We start from the raw sequence: 13,855 nt of genomic DNA, 5'->3' as shown, positions 1-13,855 counted from the left end.
TCCTTATTGAATATTGTTGAACTAATGCATAGTGAAAATAAATGCAAGACAATCAAAGGTTCCGAAGGCCTTTTGGGCCCTACTGGGCCAGACCAAAACTTTGGGCCCAGCTCAACGGCAATCGTCCCATTCCCTCCCTCTCTCACGCCTTCGGTTGACTAATCAAATAGTTCGTTAATACGTTTCCACGATGGCAGTGACTGATCCGAACCCCAAGAAGGATAAGGAAGTATCCACTCCCACGCGCCCTCACATTTTCCTACGCCAACGCTTACACTTTATCTCTCCTCTAGGCCAGCAGTTCGATCCACGCGCTCTCAGCGCGCTGCCCTTTCAACACCTTCACTAATAAAAAATGTAAAAATAATAGACTTTTATTTTTTCTGTTGGATAAAAAAATAAAAATAAAAAACGCTCGGGCTTCTCTCCCGCTAATCCAATATCCGCACACGCAGACACAGCCAAAGAAAAGCGAACCAATCGTTCCCTTCCATCCTTCGTTTCATTTCCTTCGGTTCCATTTCGTTTCGCAGAGTCTGCGATTTCGTAATTCGGTTGCGTACGGTGATCGTGACGCTCTCTAATGGCGGGAGGAGTGGTGGTAGACGCGCAGTACCTCAAGGAAGTCGAGAAGGCTCGCCGCGACCTTCGCGCGCTCATCGCCTACAGGAACTGCGCTCCGATCATGCTTCGTTTGGCGTAAGCGCTCCGTTTTTCGCTTTCGTCTTTGCGTCTCAATTGTCTGTGTAGCGGTCTGTTTGGTTGCCGAGAAAATCTAGGGAGAAAGAAGGAAAATGAAATTCGTTTATGATATAGTGATATGCAGTTCTAAATTTGTGTATAAGTATCAATTCGTCAGTTATTTTTTTGGAATTTTCTGTTTGACCAAACAGAGGCTTAGCTATGGAGTGTGCATTTTCTGCTACTGAAATATTGAAGGAGAAGTTTTATTTACTAATCTTCATTAATATTGCTACTCCGAAGTTAAATACAATCAATTTATGCAGGTGGCATGATGCTGGAACATACAACGCAGAAACGAAAACTGGAGGAGCTAATGGCTCGATCAGGAACGAGCATGAGCTAGGCCACGGTGCGAATAGCGGTCTGAAAATTGCTGTTAATTTCTGCGGTGAGTTTTTTTCTGAAACTTTTAAGTAATCAATTGACTGTTGAATTATGATTTTTGTTGTTTCTTAGAGTTAAGGCCAATTTTGAGTTGCTGAACTGTTTGAATGTCTGAAATTGGAAACTTTTCGGTCTCCAGAAGTTTGATGGTAGATTTCAAACAGTTAGAATTTTCACCCTGACATTTTTTGGTGTTCTGTTTTGATGCCAGAGGAAGTGAAAGCCAAATATTCGAAAATCACGTATGCGGACCTTTACCAGGTGTTTTGTTTTGAATCTCTCCCTGTTCATTGCAAATCATTGGCTTTAGTTTGCACTTGTGAAGCAAAGAAGATAGATAGAAATAAGCTGATGCATTTAGATTACATTTACTGGATGGGACTTTTACTTTTTCTGTACATATTGGACGAGCAAGTGCCGAATTCTGTATAAGAATCTGATTTAAGATTAACTCATAATTCAATGTTTTATGATCCTAGCTTGCTGGGGTTGTTGCTGTAGAGGTCACTGGAGGCCCTACTATTGAGTTTGTTCCTGGCAGAAAGGTGTGTTCATGACTTCATGGCAGTTGTTAACAGCACATTTATTAAATATGTTGACGGCGGTTGTTGACTTCCTTTTTATCGCTGAATCAGGATTCATTGGAGTCTCCTGAAGAAGGGCGGCTTCCAGATGCCAAAAAAGGTATGCAGCCAATGCCTATAAAACTTTTCTTCTTTCACAGGATGTTTTTAGTGTTGTGAGGTTTGGTTTTTCAATTTTGCTGCAGGTGCATCGCACTTGAAGGACATCTTTTACCGCATGGGTCTGTCTGATAAGGACATTGTGGCACTGTCTGGAGCTCATACACTGGTAGCTTTTTTCATGGACTCGACAATGTGTAAAGTTTGCATCCATTATATATAGTATACATATAACAAATACTACTTTGATTCTGTAGGGTAGAGCACATCCAGAAAGGTCAGGCTTTGAAGGCCCTTGGACTAATGAGCCTTTGAAGTTCGATAATTCATACTTTACGTAAGTAAATATGATACCTTAAAATTTAAAACTTCTATTACTTTAGTTTACTTTCGTTTGATCATGCAGTACATATTGACTATTAATGTTGTTGTACCTGAATCTTGATCAGTGAACTACTGAAAGGGGAATCGGAGGGGCTGTTGAAACTTCCCACAGACAAGGCTTTGCTGGACGATCCTGAGTTCCGCCGCTTTGTTGAACTTTATGCAAAGGTAATTAATTCCGTTCATCTGTGGTAAATTAGAAATTTCTGGGAAATTTAAGAGAGCTTCGATGAAATGTTGATCAACAAAATAAAGCCTTGCCTTTCTGCTCAATCCCTTTGCAGGATGAGGATGCATTTTTCAAAGACTACGCAGCATCACACAAGAAACTATCAGAGCTAGGATTCACTCCATCTTCTAGTGTGAAGGAAGCTGCGAAGACCAGTACTATATTGGCACAAGGCGCAGTGGGAGTTGCTGTTACTGCGGCGGTGGTAATCCTGAGTTACTTATACGAAGTTCGTAAAAATGTCAAGTGAAAATGTTGTCTTTCTAATAATATCATCATGAGAAGTCAGTGAAGTATCTTCGATTCAGCGAACATAATAATACTTGTTGTAAGCGGGAGTTGAACGTTGCTGTAATAAGTTCTAAAATTCTCGACATGCGCTTATAATTGACATGTTTCCAATGTTCTTGATCTCATTTCTTGCTTTGCGTAACTTGACGAAGAAATACGAATGGCATGAGAAAGAAGTAATGCTTTTCTTGTTTCCCTGGGAAACAATCCTGTCAATCATTTCCCTTTATTCTGATTCTTCTTCTACGCCATATATAACCTGCAGCAAAATCTTCCTTGTAAATTGCAACTAAAGTTGGCAGTTTACGTTTCCACGCTCTCATGGCTGCGCCGGTAGTAAACGAAGAGTACCTCAAGGAAATTGAGAAGGCTCGCCGAGACCTTCGTGGTCTTATCTACAGCAAGAACTGCGCTCCTATAATGCTTCGTATAGCGTAATTGTTCATCCTCCATTTTTCCTTAAACTTGGTTCCTCCATTAACTTTCCTTTGATTGCTCGAGAAAACTGGTGAAGAAAGAAATGGCCATTCGAATTTGTTATCTTGTTCCCATCATTCCAGCATTTTCTCAGCACCCAAACACGAAAGTCAGCTATTTCAGGTTACCGAACTTCTGATACGCGTATAATTGTTGTGTTTTGATAGGTGGCATGATGCTGCAACGTACGATGCTAGATCAAAGACGAGAATACCTGGAGGGCCTAATGGCTCAATCAGGAACAAGGAAGAGTTAAGTCACAGTGGAAATAAGGGATTGGAAACCGCAGTTGAGTTATGTGGTAAGCGTTCGATTTCATACACTTAATCTCACTTCTCTCAATTAAGTTCTCTAATTTGTTTGTGATTCTGCTGTGACTTGCAGAACAAGTAAAGGCCAAACACCCAAAAATCACATATGCTGATCTCTACCAGGTTTTTACTTTCAAATGTTTTTATTGGTTTAAGGGACTTTCTATGGAAGTGCTTTTAACAGCTAAACAGCTAAAGGCTTGTCTTACAGCTTGCTGGGGTTGTTGCCGTAGAGATCACCGGAGGTCCAGCCATTGACTTTGTTCCGGGTAGAAAGGTACTCGCATTGGAGAAGTTTAGAATCACCTACCCAACTCATTCTTTTTTAATACCTTTCTTTACCTCTCAATCAGGACTCGAATCAATCTCCACCCGAAGGCCGCCTTCCAGATGCCAAACTTGGTATGTCATCGACCATGTTCATTGAGTTTTGTAACGTAAAAGGGTTTCGAAATCTGCACTTGTTTGATTTTGTTAATAGGTGCATCACATTTAAGGGAAGTTTTCTATCGGATGGGTCTGTCTGACAAGGACATTGTGGTATTATCTGGAGGCCATACACTGGTAAGTTTCTCTCCATCCGTCATAAAAGTAGAAAATGTCATTCATTTTTAATCTACACAGTGTTAAGAATTAGAATTCATCTTTTTCTTTTGGTTATGTAGGGAAAGGCACATAAGAGATCTGGCTTTGAAGGCCTCTGGACAAAGGAGCCTACAAAATTCGACAACTCATACTTTGTGTAAGACATTCCCGAAGAGGTTTATCTACTTTTATATGCAGAATGCAGTTATCTATGTTCATCTGATTCGAATAAAACCGTACATGGATGTGTATAACTCTGTGATCAGGGAGCTATTGAAAGGGGAAACGGAGGGACTCTTACAACTTCCCACAGACAAGGCTTTGGTGGAGGATCCTGCGTTCTGTCGCTATGTTGAGCTATATGCAAGGGTAAATAAGATGAATTTTGGTTTGGAAGTCTCGACGAGATCTTATGTAGCGGTGTGAAATTCGTAGAATATGTAGAGACTAGCCTGTGATAGGTGATAATTTGACTATGTTCATGTATATGTGTAGGATAATGATGCATTCTTCAGAGATTATGCAGTATCACACAAGAAACTATCAGAATTAGGCTTTAATCCCCCTTTGCCGCGTCCGAAAGTGGTGCTTACTCTTACAATTGCTGCTGCAGTAGTGGCGGCATTGGTGTACGATAAATGCGAAAGTTTCATAAAAAACATGACGAGCCTCATTTAGGGCAGCCACTTACCCCGTCTCTCTCTATCTTTCTCATTACACGACTATTTTAGAGTGGAAACTACAAAAACTCGGAACCTGAGTCTAGGTCACCTAGGCGTGTATGCATCATGTTCCACACTTAATTAATTGGTGTTATTGCTCAAACTCATTATATATTTCCAAAAAATCCCTTAAATCCTTCATGTTTATAAGGCTAACTACGCACCCCCGTGGCCAGAAAGGCCAACCGCGTTTGTCTCAGCAAAGGATCCGGGAATGCTGGCCCCAAGCCTCCATGAATTTGGCATCACAATGTACTATTACAGGAGCCAGAAATTCTCCATAACTTGATTTTCTAAGCAATGCGTGACAATTGTTGCATAGAAATAAGCATTGTGGTGAGTTTTTAGGGAAAAATAGCAACGGGAAGTACGAAAACTTGAACAAAAATGATTGAGATTTGAAGATAATGAGCCTTTGTTATTCTGTTGAAAGACTTGGCTTATATGAATACATAGAGTAATCAGCTTCTGCAGAGTGGATTATTAAAGGGGAGAACAAGTTCATCTCCAGACGAAAAGAACACTATTTAACTCCTCGGATTAGACGAATTAAGGTAATTAAGGTAAGCAATTATAGTTAGTTTAGGCCCTTGGACTTAGAGACAGTGTAATATCCTGAAAAACCCTGAGCCTCTTCTCAACCTTCTTCGGAAACATCCCGGAACAGTTGCTGATTCCAACCGCCTTCCCAGCGTCATTTTTCGGGTCAATGACCGCGGCGATGATAGCCTCTTCGAAGTCCTTGTTGTCGGGCAACAATCCTGTCAACTCATTCCCTGTTTCTTCAAGAGAGAGCCTTCTTCTGGTCTTGTTCTCTGGTACGACCAAATCCACAACAGGTTTAGGGATCTCAATTGCCTCAGTCACTCTCATTGAAGTCGCAGCATTCCCGGACCTTGTCCTCTTAAGGGTCTCAGCAAATTGAGTGGCGGTTGGGCGGGCTGAAATGGACTTTGAGAAGTAAGGCTTTGCAGCAACATTAAGTGAGTTTGGTTGAGGGACTTGATTGATAGTTTTATGCTGAGGAAGTCCCATCTTCGGGTTTGCGAAAAAGTTGGAATTGATATTCTCATCAGCAAACTCATCGGGTTGAGATTTCACAGAATCTGTTGTTGTTGGCAAACTTGTGTGGTGGTGGTCTCTGCAAGGCTGAGGCTGCCAAATCGATGACGAACCCAAAAAAGCATCAAAAAGCCTGCTCTGCTCAACGCGATCCCCGCCCTTGTTCATCATCTCGGACTCAAGATCTTTGAGCATCTGCTGAGCCCTCTCATAGGCCTTGAGATGGGAATCTGTCCCTCTTGGACCATCTGCAACTGCCGGCTTAACGCGGCGGAGATTCTCTTTAGCCTCAGAGATTCTTCCTTGCTTCATTAGGCAGATTCCGAGGTTGCACATCTTGTTGTTATCCGGCGCAATTGTCAGTGCTCGGCGATAAGCATCTTCTGCTTCAATGTAGTTGTTCTGCTGCATCAAAGCCCAACCCAAGTTCCCCTGAGACACACATAAAGTTAATTAGTACTATCTTCCAGTAATTTCGAAGTAGAATTAAAACAAATACTTGGTTTTGGTTTTGGATTGTAATCTCACCAGTAATCTAGTGGCTTCTTGTTCCACAGAGACCTGGAATTTCTTCCCCTGAGATCTGGCGGTTTTCGTGCGCTTTCCGTTGAAAGCCATCCCTTTTTGAATCAAGTACAACTTGTGCCTCAAAAGTGATATTTGGTCATCCAATCTCCCACATCTCTATTAAAATTAAGTCAATCAAATTATCAGTAAATTGTAAAGATTAAAAAACTTAATGAAATTTTATTCGGGGTTTTTCGAAAAAAAAGTACCTTGTAAAGATCCAGAAGAATGTTGTCAAGAGACTCCTGAGCTTGATCCGAACACCGGTGTCTCAACGACTTGATGGCCTCAATCGCTTCTTCTGCCCGGCTCTGTTGCTTCATCACAATCGCCATGTCCTTCAAAGCACTATCCACTCTGTCCCCAGAATTAATGGCTGCCCAAAACAGCGGGATTGCCTTCTCCGGATCCTTCTCCACCAGCTATTCAAATTTCGAAATTGAAAAACCAGAAAACCCATCAATCAAAACACGACCCAAAACTCAAAACCAGAAAAATTCAAGTTTTAAAAACCAAATTTTGTAAAGGACCCAGAGGATTTATTTACCTGAACATTCTTGGCTCTGACATAAGGAGTGTCGCCTACCGGAACTTTGTGAGTTACGTGAAATGACTCAGTTCCGACGGAATGAGTCCTCGAAATTCCGAGAGGCTTGGCCGGAGAGGAAGGAGCAGACTTGGTGGGTCTGAAACCAGGCGGAGCATTCCACATATCTTGCAACATCTTTGAATTTTGAACGATTTGATCTCACAATTGAAGCGAAATCAAAAGATGAAGAAGCAGATATGTGGAAGGCTTTGGATTTAGGAGAGAGAAAGTCTCTGAGGAGAGAAGAAGGATGGAGGGAGAGGGAGAAGGGAAGAGTGCAGGAATCGGTGTGATTTGGTGGGGTAATTTGAGAAAAATATAGGGATTTGAAATTATGACCGTTGGGGTTTACCGTTCTACTAACTAGCCGTTAGGGGGTGTGTTTGTATAATGGAGGGGAAAATGATCGTATGCGCGTATCCACACCGTTGTCCAAGTTTGCTTATTTATTTATTTAATTTCCAAATTTCGGATCTACTTCGGGGTTGGTCCTTTGGGGGTACTTCCGTAATATGACAGATATGATAATAAAGGTGCCAAAATTCGTAAAGAAATAAAATTATAACTTTGCAAGAAAAGTTTGGTTTCTTTCTTTTTGTACATAAATTTGGGTGGGGTTTTTAGATTTTTTTTTTTTTCGTTTCCTTTTGTGGATGAGTGAGCTTGTATGTCTAGATTTTAAAATTTTTGATAGTCTTTTAAGTTTTAATTACATATTCAAGTTCAACAATATATACATAACTATTTACCCGCATGAAATCGATCTCTAGCCGCGCTCACGCGGGTGCCAAGTGACTTTTTTAAAATTCTGTTCTTTTTATTTGTTTTTCTAAGAGTATAAAATGAGAGAATTATGAAATTTTTAGTTTACCATTTTACCCTCATTTAATTTTGTCTTGGTGTTTTAGACGTTTGTTTGGGTTTTATAAATGTAAGCATTTGCAAGAAAACTGCAATGACAAAAAAAATCTTGTCTAAACATTCCGATGCAAGTTCAATGTCCACAAATTCTCCTTTAACAACTACCTATTGAACCAACTAACATTATCTTTCTACTAAAAAAAATATCTAACCATTTGTTGAAGTTTTGCTTTTCTAAGAGTATCAACTGATTCATAAAAAAAATATAAAAAAACAAAATAGGAACAAATTTTTTGGTTATTTGATATAATGTTGCTCCAGATCCGACCCGGATAAAACTTTTCCTAATTATGAGCCCAATTCAATCTCTACCGGAAGGACTTAGGCCCACTGGGCCCAGTTTCTTAGAAAGAGAGAAAAACAGGTTCACCCAAGCCCAAATTATGATCAGCACACCCAGCTCCAACTAAATTCCGAAATTTTCTATTACACACTACCAATTCCTTTGTGAAATACAAGTCATAGCATATTGCATCTTAAAAAAGAAAAAGTACGAAGGATAGGTGAACTTCTGCATCACATTACAAATCTCCCATAACAGAAAGAAATCAGTACATACAACCGGAAACGAGGGTGCGGTAGCCATAGCCAAAGGCCTTGACTATCAAGCAAATGGCAGCCGCTACTTCAGAGTTCAGACTATAGCAACCGGTCCCGAAAACTGTCTGTCTTATCAAGTCTAGCTGTACCCGAGCTTGATGATTCGGCCATTGCATCAGGAGATGCTGCTCTCTGGGATGCATCTTTCTTCAGAGAAGTTGGTATACCTGAAACTTCCTGAAGAATAAGAGGAGAACATAAGTTAACATATCTAAACACGGGGAAAGAATCCGACAGGGCAGGTTGAATGGGGCAATGGACCTCATTTTATTTCACATAGTTATCAGAACAATATAGAAATAACTGCTAATACTGCAAATGAGTAACTTAAAGCAATCAATTCTAGATTACCTTCATCAGATGCAACCGCAAGTCACAAGGTCGAACTCGATTTCCAATGCACGCCATCACAAATTTTGAATAGTTAAACAATACATCAGCAGCAGCTTGTTTTTTCTCGTCAATCTACAAAAACAAAGACAATGGAGAACACATTAGTCATTTCGGCAATTAAGAAGCATCTCGTCAAACTTGCAACACCAAGAGCCAGTTGATCTAAAACATAAATGAAAGTAACAAATTCAAACAATAAAAACCTCTTTCTGCCCGCCGTACACAAACCATTCAAGACATTCGAACTTGAAAAGGTACCAAGGGTTCAGTTCAGACACCAAATTTATGCACATCAGTCCACAAAAGCAATGACAAGTGAAATCTACTACAGGTTTATAGAACAGACTAAATGTTCATGGAGTTTCCAAACTCGATCATAAAAGCCGGTGTTAATCTCGACAGTTTTCGGCTGCCATGTCACCGTATCCCCCCGTTCCTTGCCTAATCGTGAAGACAGTGAAGACGGAGTAACATATGCAATCGAGAATTATCGAGAAAAATACAAAGATATAAAACATGAAATTTGACAGACTAAATTCCCCATAAAATTCGAATAGGGGGCGCCCCAATCGCACAATCTTCCAATGTGTAAATTCTCGAATCGACCATAAAAAATTTCAACCTTAAACACACAACACAAGTTCCGGATTTTTAATCCACCCAATTTGTAGATATTGGGAGGTTTAAGAAGTTGATTTGGTTTAGTTCGTAGGTAAATAAAAGTTTGATTTTGATTTGGTTGGATTAAGGTGATGATTCGAGGGTTAGTTGAAAGAGAGAACAGATTAAGGTCGTGATAATAATATCAGAATTTAAACTGAAACTAATTTCTTCCAAATAAAAGAAAAATTAAATTAATTTGGAGTATGGAAAAGTGTACCTCGTAACCTTCTTTCATGGCGGAAGCTCTGCGTCTGCGTTTTTTCCAATATCCGGGAAAAAGGAAAGCAGGAAGGAACACGGTTCCTTAATAACAGAGTTAGAGAAAATAATATAATTAAATTTAAAAACTAGTTCAGAATGAACACAGAGGCCTATTAGCTCAGCTGGTTAGAGCGTCGTGCTAATAACGCGAAGGTCGCAGGTTCGAGACCTGCATGGGCCAATTTTCCCTTCTTTTTAGTCATTAAGCCATCAAATCTGGGATCGAAATCCACCGATTGTATGGAACCGTCAAATTTTGGTGGGGACGCAAAGGTGGAAAGAGGGAGAAGTTCATGAAGAGGGTCATTAAGGCGACGGTTGTCCTAAACGTATCATGCATCACCACCCATTCTACTTTTCCAAACTTCTTGATCTGAGACACAATCACCTTAGCATCTCATTTAATATCAGTCCCGTCACAGGGATTAAACCAGCTAGGAGCAAATGGCACTATAAAGGAGATCAAATCTGACTCTGTAGAATCATTCGCTCCAATTTAATTTCAAACTTTCAAGTTATGGTAAGAAGGTCGTCAAAAATGGTAATTGTACCAAGTTATCAAGAATGTCGTTAAAATGAAACCAAACGACGTGCCACGCTCAATATGCCAATACGTCGGGTTCATTTTAATGACAGTCTTGATAACTCTGATGGCAATGGAGGGCTGGCTAGCTCTCTAGGCCTTCATCTTGACGCATCAGTTTGCTACATTTCCAATTTCGTTACCATTGGAAACGAGAGTTCAATGGTAGACACCGGAGAGCCAGCCAGACTGGCCCTTCTTGTCCGGCAGCTAAAATAAACGATGCTGATGAATCCTTATATATGCCGAAATCAATCATAAAGTTAAATGACAACAATTTAAACAGTCTCAATTCAAACTTGAATAAGCAAATCTCAATCCATTTGAAGATATAAGCTGTAGAGATCGGTTTTAACCAAATCAAGTGCAAAGTACAACTCCAAAAGAACAGCAAGGTGGAGTCCATCGACCACAACTGGTAAATTAAAGTTGCAAAAGGAAAACACGTAAGATCATGTCTCCCTGGGTGGTCCCTTCTTAGCGGCCTCAGCAGCTGCTTTCTCTGCTTCTATGTCAGCAACAATGGCATCAATTTCAGCTTCTTCAAGTTGCTTCAGACCATGATCCTTTGTCATCACAGCAACTTCTATGTTTTTCCCTCCACTCTCGACAACCTACAAAATTAGATTTTAGACAATTTAAAATTTATACTTCCCGGGAACAAAAATGTAAACGTATAGCATACAGTAACACAAGAACAAATGAGATGCTCTCTTCCCTAGTCTTAAGGTAAAAGTGATAGCCATGCAAAAACATCTACACCTCTAATGCCTTAACGGCTCACTAGATAATTTATTTCGTTATTTGGACCCGAAAGCACTTTGAGCAGAAGATGTGGCACAGTTTTAGTTCGTGAAATTTCACATGCTAAGCCACTGTGTCGTTTCTAGTGCTGGCAATAAGCCAGTCGTGGCAGTTCTAACATGATCAAGCTTTAAGGTCTATGAAAAAAAATTGACAAACTTGTCACTTACCGTGTGAGAGCCAAGTATACATTTGTTCCTTTTCAAAAGGAATGCACTATTACTGCATATATGAACAAATGCACTGAACAAGCATCTAAAAAAAATTGCTATGCATTTTCACTTGCATGTCCCATTCACCATTATATTACATTTCAAATCATCGTATAGCCTCAGATGGACAAAATTTATTGACTTCCCATTATTATCATTTAGAAACTTTCCCAACTTACATATAGTTTGATACACTGAACTAACTGATGGGTCCTAAACTAATTCGTTGAATTGAATTTGGGTTTGGGACATCAATAACATTCTGCGATCAGTCATAAAGAACAGAAAACTATGTGCAACAAACAAAGGAAGCCCAAACAACTTACCTCAAGCAAAGCCCGGATTGCAAGCTTTACAGTTTCTTGCCCAGAAGTTTCTTTGTAGTTCTTCTCCAGAAACTCCCTTATCGAATTGGAGTTTCTTCCAGTTGCATTTGCTTTCCATGCTGAAAAAGTCCCAGAAGGATCTGTCTGATATAGTGATGGTGAATCTGTGTACGGATCGAATCCGACAATCAAAGTTGAAAGACCAAATGGTCTCACACCACCACTTTGTGTGTACTTTTGCTGAAGACCAGCAATGTAACGCGTTATGTACTCAACAGTCACTGGATCCTCGACAGTAAGCCTGTGGCTTTGACATTCAATCCGTGCCTTGTTTATCAACACACGAGCATCTGCTTTGAGACCAGCGCAGGCTAGAGCAATGTGATTATCCAGGTTCACAATCTTCCTCACTGATCTGCACAGCAGAAGAAAGACTATGGTTAGAAAGACAGTCCACAACACTCTCTCTTTCTTTTCCCTAACAACTACTCATAATGTTCAAAGGCAATTGATTTTTGTTTGACAAGAGTTCAAAGGCAATTGATTAAGACTTGAATTGCATCCGAAATGAACAACTGATATGTGGTTTGTGTTCTGGTCGAAGGGTAAGTCCGCAAGGAGCATCATAAATAAAATCGCACCAAATAGTAAAAGGGCACATCCTTTGATGACCAAGGCATGGATCATAGATCTATACAATCTTATTGACACCAATGTACATATTGGCCGTGCATAGCCTAGATACTGTTTTGAAAACTTGTACAGTAACTATCTTAATTCATATCTAAGTAGAGAATCCAAAGTAGAAAATCAAATATTTGTATCAGAAATCTAAGGGGCTTGGTAATGCAGTCTCCTGAAATAGTCTACTACGTTTTTAATAATTTTTCGGATTCGATTAGAATTTCCAAGCATGACTGCCAATATTTTAAACAAATGGGCTGCCGAATATTTCAGAAATAAGTAACATACAAAATCTTTTGTTCACTGATTTGACTGGAATTTCCACTGTAAAATTGACATTTTGTTCTTCTTAAACAGCAATGACCCAATTAACAACTTACCGATTAGTTTCAATTTCAATTCAATGCACCATTCAACCAATTGCAGCGATTGAAACCCAAAAAAAAATTAGAAATCGATGCGATTCAAAAACCCTAACCCTAACCCTAACCCTAAAGCCCACTTCAATTTTCCTCAGTTAGATCAAAGCACAGAAAGCACTTTGTGTGTGTGTGATCTCGGTACCTGGAGTCCTGGAGCTTGGCGGTGGACTTCTTCTCGACGCCGAGAACGATGGTGTCGGTGCCGCGGACGCCGACGGCGGCGTTACCCTTACGGACGGCCTCGAGCGCGTACTCGACTTGGAAGAGATGACCGTCGGGAGAGAACACGGTAATGGCTCTGTCGTACCTCGCCATCTTTCTACTGCTGCTTCTTTCTTCGTCTTCTTTCTTCTGATCTAGGCTTCTTCGTGCGAGCTGGTGTCTTTTGCTTTGGGGAGCTGTCTTTCCGACTGACGAACTGACGATTATACTCTGCAATTCTCGACTTAGGCCACAAGTCACTTGTTAACTTTCCTTCTCACCACGGGGCAAAGTGGGCATTTTACTTTATTATTAAAAAAAATTTGTTAAGAAAAAGTTTATTACAATTCGCAAGTACTTACCGAGATTTTATTCTCATTTTCTCAATTTTACCGAGCAATTAAGTCTTTTCAAATATTCTTCGCACCATTTAGGTTTAAGATGATTTTTAAAATTGGTCATTAGGTCTTAATTTTTTTTCATTTTATAAGGTATTCAAATTATACTAATTTATGTTTTGAATCTGATTGATTGCTTGATCATTCATCAAGCTGATAATATAGTGAATGTGAGATCCTTATAGGAACTACCTTGTAAACTCATCAACTCAATAGAGTATTTTATCCAAAGAGACAAAATGTGTACAGTGATACAATTTCACAAATTCATGGTTGTGCACTGTGAGAAATTTAGGAAAGTTATGGTCTAAGAGGTTTGTTCGGTTGCAACTGGTTCGGTTTTTTGTCAAAACCGAAAA

General features: G+C 39.9%; 5 protein-coding genes and 1 non-coding gene across 6 annotated transcripts; 3 read left to right on the top strand and 3 right to left on the bottom strand.

Annotated features, from left to right (window-relative positions):
- The first annotated feature begins 381 nt into the window (after positions 1-381).
- On the top strand, positions 382-2,826 carry LOC137729932 (L-ascorbate peroxidase 3). The gene is made up of 9 exons (XM_068468984.2): positions 382-699; positions 1,008-1,132; positions 1,340-1,389; positions 1,608-1,673; positions 1,764-1,812; positions 1,898-1,980; positions 2,069-2,148; positions 2,261-2,363; positions 2,480-2,826. The coding sequence occupies exons 1-9, from the start codon at positions 584-586 to the stop codon at positions 2,672-2,674; spliced, it is 867 nt and encodes a 288-aa protein (XP_068325085.2). The 5' UTR covers positions 382-583; the 3' UTR covers positions 2,675-2,826.
- A 131-nt stretch (positions 2,827-2,957) lies between these two features.
- On the top strand, positions 2,958-4,944 carry LOC137729941 (L-ascorbate peroxidase 3). The gene is made up of 9 exons (XM_068468996.2): positions 2,958-3,149; positions 3,360-3,493; positions 3,577-3,626; positions 3,715-3,780; positions 3,857-3,905; positions 3,985-4,067; positions 4,169-4,245; positions 4,355-4,457; positions 4,584-4,944. Exons 1-9 carry the CDS (start codon positions 3,037-3,039, stop codon positions 4,764-4,766), a joined length of 858 nt encoding a protein of 285 aa, XP_068325097.2. The 5' UTR covers positions 2,958-3,036; the 3' UTR covers positions 4,767-4,944.
- Positions 4,945-5,201: 257 nt separating this feature from the next.
- Positions 5,202-7,381, bottom strand: LOC137714775 (protein POLLENLESS 3-LIKE 2). Its single transcript, XM_068453919.2, has 4 exons — positions 6,987-7,381; positions 6,649-6,861; positions 6,401-6,556; positions 5,202-6,304 (listed from the first exon to the last, which is right to left on the bottom strand). The coding sequence occupies exons 1-4, from the start codon at positions 7,161-7,163 to the stop codon at positions 5,393-5,395; spliced, it is 1,458 nt and encodes a 485-aa protein (XP_068310020.2). The 5' UTR covers positions 7,164-7,381; the 3' UTR covers positions 5,202-5,392.
- A 949-nt stretch (positions 7,382-8,330) lies between these two features.
- Positions 8,331-9,950, bottom strand: LOC148690810 (uncharacterized). The gene is made up of 3 exons (XM_088686899.1): positions 9,823-9,950; positions 8,901-9,014; positions 8,331-8,726 (listed from the first exon to the last, which is right to left on the bottom strand). The coding sequence occupies exons 1-3, from the start codon at positions 9,838-9,840 to the stop codon at positions 8,589-8,591; spliced, it is 270 nt and encodes an 89-aa protein (XP_088543025.1). The 5' UTR covers positions 9,841-9,950; the 3' UTR covers positions 8,331-8,588.
- A 23-nt stretch (positions 9,951-9,973) lies between these two features.
- Positions 9,974-10,047, top strand: TRNAI-AAU (transfer RNA isoleucine (anticodon AAU)). Its single transcript has one exon. It is a non-coding gene; the product is annotated as a tRNA-Ile (tRNA).
- A 679-nt stretch (positions 10,048-10,726) lies between these two features.
- Positions 10,727-13,406, bottom strand: PAD2 (proteasome alpha subunit D2). Its single transcript, XM_068474126.2, has 3 exons — positions 13,040-13,406; positions 11,792-12,206; positions 10,727-11,063 (listed from the first exon to the last, which is right to left on the bottom strand). Exons 1-3 carry the CDS (start codon positions 13,210-13,212, stop codon positions 10,902-10,904), a joined length of 750 nt encoding a protein of 249 aa, XP_068330227.1. The 5' UTR covers positions 13,213-13,406; the 3' UTR covers positions 10,727-10,901.
- Between the last annotated feature and the right edge of the window lie 449 nt (positions 13,407-13,855).

Source organism: Pyrus communis, chromosome 15 (assembly GCF_041283825.1).
Source record: "Pyrus communis isolate YQ-2024b chromosome 15, ASM4128382v1, whole genome shotgun sequence".
NCBI classification, from domain to species: domain Eukaryota; kingdom Viridiplantae; phylum Streptophyta; class Magnoliopsida; order Rosales; family Rosaceae; genus Pyrus; species Pyrus communis.
This window is presented reverse-complemented; position numbering and strand designations above follow the sequence as displayed.

Coding starts and splice junctions, on each gene's coding strand:
- LOC137729932 (XM_068468984.2), top strand. CDS start 584: ATGGCGGGAGGAGTGGTGGTAGACGCGCAGTACCTCAAGGAAGTCGAG. Junction 700..1,007: donor CCGATCATGCTTCGTTTGGC/GTAAGCGCTCCG, acceptor CAATTTATGCAG/GTGGCATGATGCTGGAACAT. Junction 1,390..1,607: donor CGTATGCGGACCTTTACCAG/GTGTTTTGTTTT, acceptor TTATGATCCTAG/CTTGCTGGGGTTGTTGCTGT.
- LOC137729941 (XM_068468996.2), top strand. CDS start 3,037: ATGGCTGCGCCGGTAGTAAACGAAGAGTACCTCAAGGAAATTGAGAAG. Junction 3,627..3,714: donor CATATGCTGATCTCTACCAG/GTTTTTACTTTC, acceptor CTTGTCTTACAG/CTTGCTGGGGTTGTTGCCGT. Junction 4,458..4,583: donor ATGTTGAGCTATATGCAAGG/GTAAATAAGATG, acceptor GTATATGTGTAG/GATAATGATGCATTCTTCAG.
- LOC137714775 (XM_068453919.2), bottom strand. CDS start 7,163: ATGTTGCAAGATATGTGGAATGCTCCGCCTGGTTTCAGACCCACCAAG. Junction 6,557..6,648: donor TTCTTCTGGATCTTTACAAG/GTACTTTTTTTT, acceptor TAATTTTAATAG/AGATGTGGGAGATTGGATGA. Junction 6,305..6,400: donor AAGAAGCCACTAGATTACTG/GTGAGATTACAA, acceptor TGTGTGTCTCAG/GGGAACTTGGGTTGGGCTTT.
- LOC148690810 (XM_088686899.1), bottom strand. Junction 8,727..8,900: donor TGCGGTTGCATCTGATGAAG/GTAATCTAGAAT, acceptor CTTATTCTTCAG/GAAGTTTCAGGTATACCAAC.
- PAD2 (XM_068474126.2), bottom strand. CDS start 13,212: ATGGCGAGGTACGACAGAGCCATTACCGTGTTCTCTCCCGACGGTCAT. Junction 12,207..13,039: donor GCCAAGCTCCAGGACTCCAG/GTACCGAGATCA, acceptor TCTGCTGTGCAG/ATCAGTGAGGAAGATTGTGA. Junction 11,064..11,791: donor CAATCCGGGCTTTGCTTGAG/GTAAGTTGTTTG, acceptor CTAATTTTGTAG/GTTGTCGAGAGTGGAGGGAA.